The following is a 12,203-nucleotide window of genomic DNA, read 5'->3' on the forward strand; positions in this document are numbered from 1 at the left end:
TAGGCCTTCCAGGTGATGGAGGGTTAGGGTGAGGGTTAGGCCTTCCTGGTGATGGAGGTGGGGGGTTAGGGTGAGAGGTAGGCCTTCCTGGTGATGGAGGGTTAGGGTGAGGGTTAGGCCTTCCTGGTGATGGAGGTGGGGGGTTAGGGTGAGGGGTAGGCCTTCCTGGTGGTGGAGGGTTAGGGTGAGGGTTAGGCCTTCCTGGTGATGGAGGTGGAGGGTTAGGGTGAGGGGTAGGCCTTCCTGGTGATGGAGGGTTAGGGTGAGGGTTAGGCCTTCCTGGTGATGGAGGTGGGGGGTTAGGGTGAGGGGTTGGCCTTCCTGGTTATGGAGGTGGAGTGTTAGGGTTAGGGTGAGGGGTAGGCCTTCCTGGTGATGGAGGGTTAGGGTGAGGGGTAGGCCTTCCTGGTGATGGAGGGATAGGGTGAGGGGTAGGCCTTCCTGGTGATGGAGGGTTAGGGTGAGGGGTAGGCCTTCCTGGTGGTGGAGGGTTAGGGCGAGGGGTAGGCCTTCCTTGTGATGGAGGGTTAGGGTGAGGGGTAGGCCTTCCTGGTGGTGGAGGGTTAGGGCGAGGGGTAGGCCTTCCTTGTGATGGAGGTGGAGGGATAGGGTGAGGGGTCGGCCTCCCTGGTGATGGAGGGTTAGGCCTTCCCCGGTGATGGAGGGTTAGGGTGAGGGGTAGGCCTTCCCCGGTGATGGAGGGTTAGGCCTTCCCCGGTGATGGAGGGTTAGGCTGAGGGGTCGGCCTTCCTGGTGATGGAGGTGGAGGGTTAGGGTGAGGGGTAGGCCTTCCTGGTGATGGAGGGTTAGGGTGAGGGGTAGGCCTTCCTGGTGATTGAGGTGGAGGGTTAGGCTGAGGGGTAGGCCTTCCTGGTGATAGAGGTGGAGGGATAGGGTGAGGGGTAGGCCTTCCTGGTGATGGAGAGTTAGGGTGAGGGGTAGGCCTTCCCCGGTGATGGAGGGTTTAGGGTGAGGGGTAGGCCCTCCTGGTGATGGAGGGTTAGGCTGAGGGGTAGGCCTTCCTGGTGATGGAGGTGGAGGGTTAGGGTGAGGGGTAGGCCTTCCTGGTGATTGAGGTGGAGGGTTAGGGTGAGGGGTCGGCCTTCCTGGTGATGGAGGGTTAGGGTGAGGGGTAGGCCTTCCTGGTGATGGAGGGTGAGGGGTAGGCCTTCCCTACATTCCCAGAGAACCAGAGCCCCCTACCCCCCACCTCCTCCACCCCACTCTGGATTTTAAAGAGAGAGAGAGAGAGATAAGAGACTGACTGATATTTTTTTTTTAAATCCAATTGAAAGGGAGAAACCACTGCAGGGTCCGAAACTTAAAAGGAAAACTGTACATTTAAAATAATGAAGCTTTTAAAATAAATGTTATAGCTTCAGATGACTCATATTTCCCTCTTCTAACTTCTAACTCTCCAACTCCCTTACTGAAAGATGGGGTGGGGGTTTGGGGGAGGGTTACATAAACCCTAAGTGAGCCATCTTTTCTCAAAATAGCCTACTACAGAGACCGCCAGCCTGCTCTGCTCAGCAGCATGTCTGTGATTAATTAGCAGGAAGGGAAGAGCTTTTTAATGAATGTCATGCAATAAAGATGTGAGAGGCTAGCCATGAAATCATGATGAAACATTTGTTTGGTCTCTGGGAATCAGAGCTGGCTTGTATGGCCATGCTCATTTCTATGGTTGTTAGCTGCAGCTTCGTGGTCTGTCATCTCATCTCCTCTCCTCACAAGACTGGGCTGAGCTCCGTGCCCCAGGCACCTACAGGCTGGGCTGAGCTCCGTGCCCCAGGCACCTACAGGCTGGGCTGAGCTCCAGGCCCCAGGCACCTACAGGCTGGGCTGAGCTCCAGGCCCCAGGCACCTACAGGCTGGGCTGAGCTCCAGGCCCCAGGCACCTACAGGTTGGGCTGAGCTCCGTGCCCCAGGCACCTACAGGCTGGGCTGAGCTCCAGGCCCCAGGCACCTACAGGCTGGGCTGAGCTCCAGGCCCCAGGCACCTACAGGCTGGTACCACAGGCGGCAGGCTGGTGGAGGTATAAGATGGAGGGATGGGGGATGAGTCTTCCTGGGTGTTCTCAGTTGGAAACCCCCCTCCTGTCTTTGACTTCCTCTCTTCAGTCTGAAGCGCATCCATCTATCCGGACTGCGTCCCAAATTGCACCCTATTGCCTTTATGGTGCACTACTTGTATGTCGGTGTCCTTACAGCCCTGGTCAAAAGTAGTGCACTATATAGGAAATAGGATGCCATTTGGGACATAGTGCTGGTCTTTACTCTCTCCACTGCTCTCTCACTCATCTCATCAGCCCTGGAGGAAATTGATCCCCACTCAGTCCGAGGAGAAAGAACGTCTCCAACTCTTTTATGGGCTCAAAGGAGCTCTGTCTCTTTAGGTGTCTTCATTTTATTGAGTTCCTTTTGAAATGGAGAGGAACATGTGCGAGGGTGTGCACTTTGATATAGTGCGTGTGTGTGTGTGTGTGTGTGTGTGTGTGTGTGTGTGTGTGTGTGTGTGTGTGTGTGCGCGCGCATGTGTGTGTGTGTACGTGAGAAAGAGAGATCTCAAGTTTTGATTTGTGTCATGTGTGTGTATTTTGTGTGGTTTGTGTTGGTGTGCTTAATGGGGTTTGCTTATTATAGCCTACACTTGACATTTGGATACAAACTGCTTTAAAGGCTGTGGTTCTGGCCAGTCAGAGAGAGAGACCGAGAACAACTCTGAACACTTTAACTGGGGGCGTATCTTCAAAAGTGCCTGACTTGTGTACTGCTTTTGATCAGAGCCATATGGGACCTGGTCAAGAGAGGGACTCAGAGATCAAGACTGTGACTTTATTTGGGTTTTAGAATTCAACACTGTCTTTGTGTTTTTGGGCTGTATAGCATCTATATTAAAAGAGAATGTCACTATTTTGGAACCTAATATGTATCTAATTTGAGGCTCAGCAAGTAACTCGCTGCTTGGGTACATTTTTCAAAACCAAGTGAAAATGTAAGAAAAAGTGTCTGGAATCTTCTACAACATGCCATTTACATCAAATATACATATTATGTTCCTAAATAGTTACATTCTCATTTAATATTCCCCAGTATAAAATATCAGGAAGAATTAGAAGATCAATATTTACAAAATGACTTAGACACAGTAGTACTGAGGCACTGTACTGAGACACGGTGGTACTGAGACACGGTAGTACTGAGACACGGTGGTACTGAGACACGGTAGTACTGAGACACGGTAGTACTGAGACACGGTAGTACTGAGACACGGTAGTACTGAGACACGGTGGTACTGAGACACGGTAGTACTGAGGCACTGTACTGAGACACGGTGGTACTGAGACACGGTAGTACTGAGACACGGTGGTACTGAGACACGGTAGTACTGAGACACGGTAGTACTGAGACACGGTGGTACTGAGACACGGTAGTACTGAGACACGGTGGTACTGAGACACGGTAGTACTGAGACACGGTGGTACTGAGACACGGTGGTACTGAGACACGGTAGTACTGAGACACGGTAGTACTGAGACACGGTAGTACTGTGACACGGTAGTACTGAGACACGGTGGTACTGAGACACGGTGGTACTGAGACACGGTGGTACTGTGACACGGTGGTACTGAGACACGGTAGTACTGAGACACGGTGGTACTGAGACACGGTAGTACTGAGACACGGTGGTACTGAGACACGGTAGTACTGAGACACGGTAGTACTGAGACACGGTAGTACTGAGACACGGTAGTACTGAGACACGGTAGTACTGAGACACGGTGGTACTGAGACACGGTAGTACTGAGACACGGTGGTACTGAGACACGGTGGTACTGAGACACGGTAGTACTGAGACACGGTAGTACTGAGACACGGTAGTACTGAGACACGGTAGTACTGAGACACGGTGGTACTGAGACACGGTGGTACTGAGACACGGTGGTACTGAGACACGGTGGTACTGAGACACGGTAGTACTGAGACACGGTGGTACTGAGACACGGTAGTACTGAGACACGGTAGTACTGTGACACGGTAGTACTGAGACACGGTGGTACTGAGACACGGTAGTACGGAGACACCGTAGTACTGAGACACCGTAGTACTGTGACACGGTAGTACTGAGACACGGTGGTACTGAGACACGGTAGTACTGAGACACCGTAGTACTGTGACACGGTAGTACTGAGACACGGTGGTACTGAGACACGGTAGTACTGAGACACCGTAGTACTGTGACACGGTAGTACTGAGACACGGTGGTACTGAGACACGGTAGTACTGAGACACCGTAGTACTGAGACACCGTAGTACTGTGACACGGTAGTACTGAGACACGGTAGTACTGAGACACCGTAGTACTGAGACACCGTAGTACTGAGACACGGTAGTACTGAGACACGGTGGTACTGAGACACGGTAGTACTGAGACACGGTGGTACTGAGACACCGTGGTACTGAGACACGGTGGTACTGTGACACGGTGGTACTGAGACACGGTAGTACTGAGACACGGTGGTACTGAGACACGGTGGTACTGAGACACGGTGGTACTGAGACACGGTAGTACTGAGACACGGTGGTACTGAGACACGGTAGTACTGAGACACGGTAGTACTGAGACACGGTAGTACTGAGACACGGTAGTACTGAGACACGGTGGTACTGAGACACGGTGGTACTGTGACACGGTGGTACTGAGACACGGTGGTACTGAGACACGGTGGTACTGAGACACGGTAGTACTGAGACACGGTGGTACTGAGACACGGTAGTACTGTGACACGGTAGTACTGAGACACGGTAGTACTGAGACACCGTAGTACTGAGACACCGTAGTACTGAGACACGGTAGTACTGAGACACGGTGGTACTGAGACACGGTAGTACTGAGACACGGTGGTACTGAGACACGGTGGTACTGAGACACGGTGGTACTGAGACACGGTGGTACTGAGACACGGTAGTACTGAGACACGGTGGTACTGAGACACGGTAGTACTGAGACACGGTGGTACTGAGACACGGTGGTACTGAGACACGGTAGTACTGAGACACGGTGGTACTGAGACACGGTAGTACTGAGACACGGTGGTACTGAGACACGGTAGTACTGAGACACGGTGGTACTGAGACACGGTGGTACTGAGACACGGTGGTACTGAGACACGGTGGTACTGAGACACAGTACTGAGACACAGTAGTACTGAGACACGGTCGTACTGAGACACTATACTGAGACACAGTAGTACTGAGACACTGTACTGAGACACAGTACTGAGACACAGTAAAATGAGTGAATGATACTATCCAACTCTGAAATGTCAGTTTATGACAACAGCACCTTACCTTTTTACTTTTTCATTCACACAGACAATATTTATTTAATTTATTTCAAAAACCTTGTTTGGGGCAAGTTGTAAAATACAGCAATGATTCAACCAAATGTATGCACGTGAGGGACACAGACACACAGTAACTAATATTGGATATTCAGTTTTTATTTGTGTAGAACACGTACAGGGAGCATCTTGAGGCAGCAGATCTTGAGGATAGATCATCTTGAGGACAGATCATCTTGAGGACAGATCATCTTAAGGACAGATCATCTTAAGGACAGATCATCTTAAGGATAGATCATCTTAAGGATAGATCATCTTGAGGATAGATAATCTTGAGGACAGATCATCTTAAGGACAGATCATCTTGAGAACAGATCATCTTAAGGACAGATCATCTTAAGGACAGATCATCTTAAGGACAGATCATCTTAAGGACAGATCATCTTAAGGATAGATCATCTTGAGGATAGATAATCTTGAGGACAGATCATCTTAAGGACAGATCATCTTAAGGACAGATCATCTTAAGGACAGATCATCTTAAGGATAGATCATCTTGAGGATAGATAATCTTGAGGACAGATCATCTTAAGGACAGATCATCTTAAGGACAGATCGGATAGATCATCTTGAGGACAGATCATTTTAAGGATAGATAATCTTGAGGATAGATCATCTTGAGGATAGATCATCTTAAGGATAGATCATCTTGAGGACAGATCATTTTAAGGATAGATCATCTTAAGGATAGATCATCTTGAGGACAGATCATCTTAAGGATAGATCATCTTAAGGATAGATCATCTTAAGGATAGATCATCTTAAGGATAGATCATCTTGAGGATAGATAATCTTGAGGACAGATCATCTTAAGGATAGATCATCTTGAGGACAGATCATCTTAAGGATAGATCATCTTGAGGACAGATCATCTTGAGGACAGATCATCTTAAGGATAGATCATCTTAAGGATAGATCATCTTGAGGACAGATCTTGTTGGGGACAGATATTGTTGGGGACAGATCTTGTTGAGGACAGATCTTGTTGAGGACAGATATTGTTGGGGACAGATCTTGTTGAGGACAGATCTTGTTGAGGACAGATATTGTTGGGGACAGATCTTGTTGAGGGCAGATCTTGTTGAGAGCAGATCTTGTTGGGGACAGATATTGTTGGGGACAGATCTTGTTGGGGACAGATCTTGTTGAGGACAGATCTTGTTGGGGACAGATATTGTTGGGGACAGATCTTTTACCCTCTCTGTAACCATTTCTCAGAAAGAACTTCAATGTCTTCGGAGTGTTTAAAACGCTACACTGATGTATGGAATGTGTGTGTGTGTGTGTGTGTGTGTGTGTGTGTGTGTGTGTGCGCTTGAGTGCCTAACCCTCCCGGAGTGACCTCAACACAGTACAGTGGGTGAAGGCTGGGAAATTGTGTTAGCCGTCATCATAGCATTAGCCTGACCCAGGCTGTTTAAACTTTTCTCTCCCCTAGGAGGCTGTTATAACAGGCCTGCTCCCTGAGACCACCTACTCTGTCACCGTGGCAGCCTACACCACCAAGGGGGACGGGGCACGCAGTAAGGCCAAGGTGGTCACCACCACTGGAGCAGGTGTGTACAGCTATGCACACATGCAAACACACACACACACACACACGCACAAACTGCGCTGACCAGCTGGCAAGTGTCTTTACTTGACATTTTCAACCTCTCCCTTACCGTCTGTAATACCTACATGTTTCAAGCAGGCAGCCATAGTCCCTGCGCCCAAGAACACCAAGGTAAACTGTTTAAATGACTATCGCACCGTAGCACTCACATCTGTAGCCATGAAATGCTTTGAAAGGCTGGTCATGGCTCACAACAACATCATCCCAGACACCCTGTATCTACTCCAATTCCATACCTCCCCAACAAAACCTTATTCGACGCAATCTCTATTGCACTCAACACTGCCCTCGCCAACCTGGACAAGAGGAACACCTATGTGAGAATGTTGATCATTGACTACAGCTCAGCGTTCAACACCATAGTGTCCTCCAAGCCCATCACTTAAGCTAAGGACCCTGGGACTGAACACAGAAATGACAGTGGTAGGCCTGGTCAACAACGGTGATGAGGCAGCCTTTAGGGAGGTGGTCAGAGACCTGGCAGTAGGGTGCCAGGACAACAACCTCTCCCTCAACGTCAGTAAGACAAAGGAGGTAATTGTGGATTACAGGAAACAGAGGGTCGAGCATGCCCCAATTCACATTGACAGGGCTGTAGTGGAGCGGGTCGAGTTCCTCAGTGTCCACATCAATAAGGATCTATCCTGGTCCACACACACCAACACAGTCGTGAAGAGGGCACAACAATGCCTCTTCCCCCTCAGGAGGCTGAAAAGATTTGGCATGGGCCCTCAGATCCTCAAAAAGTTTTACAGCTGCACAATTGAGACCATCTTGACTGGCTTAAGTCACTGCATGGTATGTATGGCAACTACTTGGCATCTGACCGCAAGGCGCTAGCAGGTAGTGTGTACAGCCTAGTACATCACTGGGGCTGAGCTCCTTGCCATCCAGGACCTCTATAACAGGCGGTGTCAGAGCAAGGCCCTAAACATTTTCGAAGTCTCTAGCCAACCAAGTCATAGATGGTTTTCTATCTTACTGCACAGCAAGCGGTACCGATGCAGTCTGGAACCGACAGGACCCTGAACAGCTCTTACCCCCAAGCCTTCTAAATAGATGGTCCGGATAGATATTTGGTTAGCTATTTAACTGTCTGCATTGACCCTTTTCGAACAAACTTTTTTGACTCATCACATATGCTGCTGCTACTGTTTATTATCTATACTGTTGCCTAGTCACATCCTAGTTATATGTACATACTGTATATATATATATACATTTGAAGTCGGCATATTGCATATACTTAGGTTGTAGTCATTAAAACTCATTTTTCAACCACTCCACACATTTCTTGTTAACAAACTATAGTTTTGGCAAGTCGGTTAGGACATCTACTTTGTGCATGACACAAGTAATTTTCCCAACAATTGTTTACAAACAGATTATTTAACTTATAATTCACTGTGTCACAATTCCAGTGGGTCAGAAGTTTACATACACTAAGTTGACTGTGCCTTTAAACAGCTTGGGAAATTCCAGAAAATTATGTCATGGCTTTAGAAGCTTCTGATAGGCTAAATGACATAATTTGAGTCTATTGAAGGTGTACCTGTGGATGTATTTCAATGCCTACCTTCAAACTCAGTGCCTCTTTGCTTGACATCATGGGAAAATCAAAAGAAATCAGCCAAGACCTCAGAAACAAAATTGTAGAGCTCCACAAGTCTGGTTCATCCTTGGGAGCAATTTCCAAACGCCTAAAGGTACCACACTCATCTGTACAAACAATAGTACACAAGTATAAACACCATGGGACCACGCAGCCATCATACCGCTCAGGAAGGAGACGCGTTCTGTCTCCTAGAAATGAACGTACTTTGGTGTGAAAAGTGCAAATCAATCCCAGAACAACAGCAAAGGACCTTGTGAAGATGCAGGAGTAAACAGGTAAAAATGTAAAACGAGTCCTATATTTACATAATCTGGAAGGCCCCTCAGCAAGGAAGAAACTACTGCTCCAAAACCGCCATAGAAAAACAGACTACGATTTGCAACTGCACATGGGGACTAAGATCGTAGTTTTTGGAGAAATGTCCTCTGGTCTGATGAAACACAAATAGAACTGTTTGGCCATAATGACCATTGATATGTTTAGAGGAAACAGGGGGAGGCTTGCAAGCTGAAGAACACCATCCCAACCGTGAAGCACGGGGGTGGCAGGATCATGTTGTGGGGGTACATGGCTGCAGGAGGGTCTGGTGCACTTCACAAAATAGAGGGCATCATGAGGAAAGAAAAATGATGTGAATATATTGAAGCAACATCTCAAGACATCGGTCAGGAAGTTAAAGCTTGGTCGCAAATGGGTCTTCCAAACGGACAATGACCCCAGGCATACATCCAAAGTTGTGGCAAAATGGCTTAAGGACAACAAAGTCAAGGTATTGGAGTGGCCATCACAAAGCCCTGACCTCAATCCTATAGAACATGTGTGGGCAGAACTGAAAAAGCGTGTGTGAGCAAGGAGGCCTACAAACCTGACTCAGTTACATCAGCTGTCAGGAGGAATGGGCCAAAATTCACCCAACGTATTGTGGGAAGCTTCTGGAAGTCTACCCAAAACGTTTGACCCAAGTTAAACAATTTAAAGTCAATGATATCAAATACTAATTGAGCTTATGTAAACTTCTGACCCACTGGGAATGTGATGAAAGAAATAAAAGCTGAAATAAATAATTATATTATTCTGACATTTCACATTCTTAAAATAAAGTGGTGATTCTCACTGACCTAAAACAGGGAATTTTTACTAGGATTAAATCTCATGAATTGTGAAAAACTGAGTTTTTAATGTATTTGGCTAAGGTGTACTTCAACTGTATCTACGTCAATTACCATTTACCCCTGCACATCGACTCTGTCATGGTCCACTGTATATAGCCTAGTTATCGTTACTCACTGTTTATTTATTAATGAAGGCAGCTACAGCTTCCTAGTGTGACAGTGACAGGGCTGTGTAAGTTGCGGCCGATGGGGGTTTTAGTTTTTTACAGAGAGCATGGGAATTGAGTTCATAGAAAGTTGAGAAGAAGAAGTCCTGGTGTGAGTTTCCGTGATAACGTCACTGCAGTCAAAACTACAAACTGAACAGTAGTACCCACTTTAACTGACTTCACCTGAAACCTCCCTCTTACTCTGACTACACACTATGGCTGCCTCCATGACTACACACTATGGCTGCCTCCATGACTACACACTATGGCTGCCTCCATGACTACACACTATGGCTGCCTCCATGACTACACACTATGGCTGCCTCCATGACTACACACTATGGCTGCCTCCATGACTACACACTATGGCTGCCTCCATGACTACACACTATGGCTGCCTCCGTGACTACACACTATGGCTGCCTCCATGACTACACACTATGGCTGCCTCCATGACTACACACTATGGTTGCCTCCCAAATTGCACCCTATTCCTCATGTAGTGCACTACTGTTGACCAATAATACTCTGGTTAAAAGTAGTGCACTATATACAGTAGGGCAGGGATGGGCAACTATGACGGGGGACACAAGAAAACGGAACTCATCATGTGGGGCTGCAGTAGCTTTGGGTCTGCGTACCCACATAAAATAATATATATATTTTTAGTTTTAAAGTTAATTCCTGCAATTCTGCACATTTTGCCATGGGGCATAGAGAAAATGTTGCCGTTTTAAAGCAAGTTTGCTGCAATACTACGCATGTTACCATGGGGCAGAAAGAAGATTTAGCAATTTTAGAACTCATTTCATGCAGTTCTACTAATTTTGCCATCGGGCAGAGAGAACAATATGCAGTTTTACAACTAATTTCATGAAATTCTACACCTACACAATTTGCCATAGGGGGAGGTAAATGTTTGCAGTTTTTAATATGATAACTGATGATCAATGGGCCCACCCCGGGTGGTAATTCGACTATGCTTACTACAAGGTTAGATAGCTGGCCACTAGACTCATTTACCAATATGGGAAACAAATGCTGACATGGGCTAATTGAGTGACTACTGATACACAACCACATTTCAAAAGTGCACCTTGTATATTCTATTATTCTAACTCTCAAAAGTAAGTTGAGACCCGGACTAAGTTTTTTTGGTTTGTTGTTGTTGTGAAATTGGTCCGCAATCCTACAAAAGGGGGATATAGGGAATAGGGGGCCATTTCAGACACAGAAATCAGCAGGCCCTTATAGTTTACTGGTCCCCCATGGTCTTAATGGTTAGAGTAACAGCAGTAATTGTCCAGTATATTTACATTTTACAGTGGTAACTTATGGTAGTACTGAATAATACTGTAGTGGTAGTAATCATTTAAGTGTTCTGTGTCATTAATAAGTGTGTCCTTTGTCATTATTAAGTGTTAGTGTCATTATTAAGTGTGTTCTATGTCATTATTAAGTGTTTTCTGTGTCATTATTTAGTGTGTCCTGTGTCATTATTTAGTGTGTTCTGTGTCATTATTTAGTGTGTCCTGTGTCATTATTAAGTGTGTCCTGTGTCGTTATTTAGTGTGTTCTGTGTCATTATTAAGTGTGTTCTGTGTCATTATTTAGTGTGTTCTGTGTCATTATTAAGTGTGTTCTGTGTCATTATTAAGTGTGTCCTGTGTCATTATTAAGTGTGTTCTGTGTCATTATTAAGTGTGTTCTGTGTCATTATTTAGTGTGTTCTGTGTCATTATTAAGTGTGTTCTGTGTCATTATTAAGTGTGTTCTGTGTCATTATTTAGTGTTTTCTGTGTCATTATTAAGTGTGTCCTGTGTCATTATTTAGTGTGTTCTGTGTCATTATTAAGTGTGTTCCGTGTCATTATTAAGTGTGTTCTGTGTCATTGTTAAGTGTGTCCTGTGTCATTATTGTGTCCTGTGTCATTATTTAGTGTGTTCTGTGTCATTATTAAGTGTGTTCTGTGTCATTATTTAGTGTGTCCTGTGTCATTATTTAGTGTGTTCTGTGTCATTATTAAGTGTGTTCTATGTCATTATTAAGTGTGTCCTGTGTCATTATTAAGTGTGTCCTGTTTCATTATTTAGTGTGTCCTGTGTCACTATTAAGTGTGTTCTGTGTCATTATTAAGTGTGTCCTGTGTCATTATTACGTGTGTCCTGTGTCATTATTTAGTGTGTCCTGTGTCATTATTAAGTGTGTTCTGTGTCATTATTTAGTGTGTCCTGTGTCATTAT

General features: G+C 46.1%; 1 protein-coding gene across 15 annotated transcripts in view; it reads left to right on the forward strand.

The window, feature by feature from the left end:
• Nucleotides 1–12,203, forward strand: part of ptprfa (protein tyrosine phosphatase receptor type Fa) — a 346,903-nt gene that overhangs the window by 242,671 nt on the left and 92,029 nt on the right. For all 15 annotated transcript variants that reach the window (XM_052461048.1, XM_052461037.1, XM_052461059.1 and 12 more), the window contains one exon: nucleotides 6,847–6,964. In XM_052461048.1, the coding sequence (XP_052317008.1) occupies nucleotides 6,847–6,964 (118 nt within the window). The remainder of the gene's footprint in view (nucleotides 1–6,846; nucleotides 6,965–12,203) is intronic.

This window comes from Oncorhynchus keta, chromosome 1 (genome assembly GCF_023373465.1).
Source record: "Oncorhynchus keta strain PuntledgeMale-10-30-2019 chromosome 1, Oket_V2, whole genome shotgun sequence".
NCBI classification, from domain to species: Eukaryota; Metazoa; Chordata; class Actinopteri; order Salmoniformes; family Salmonidae; genus Oncorhynchus; species Oncorhynchus keta.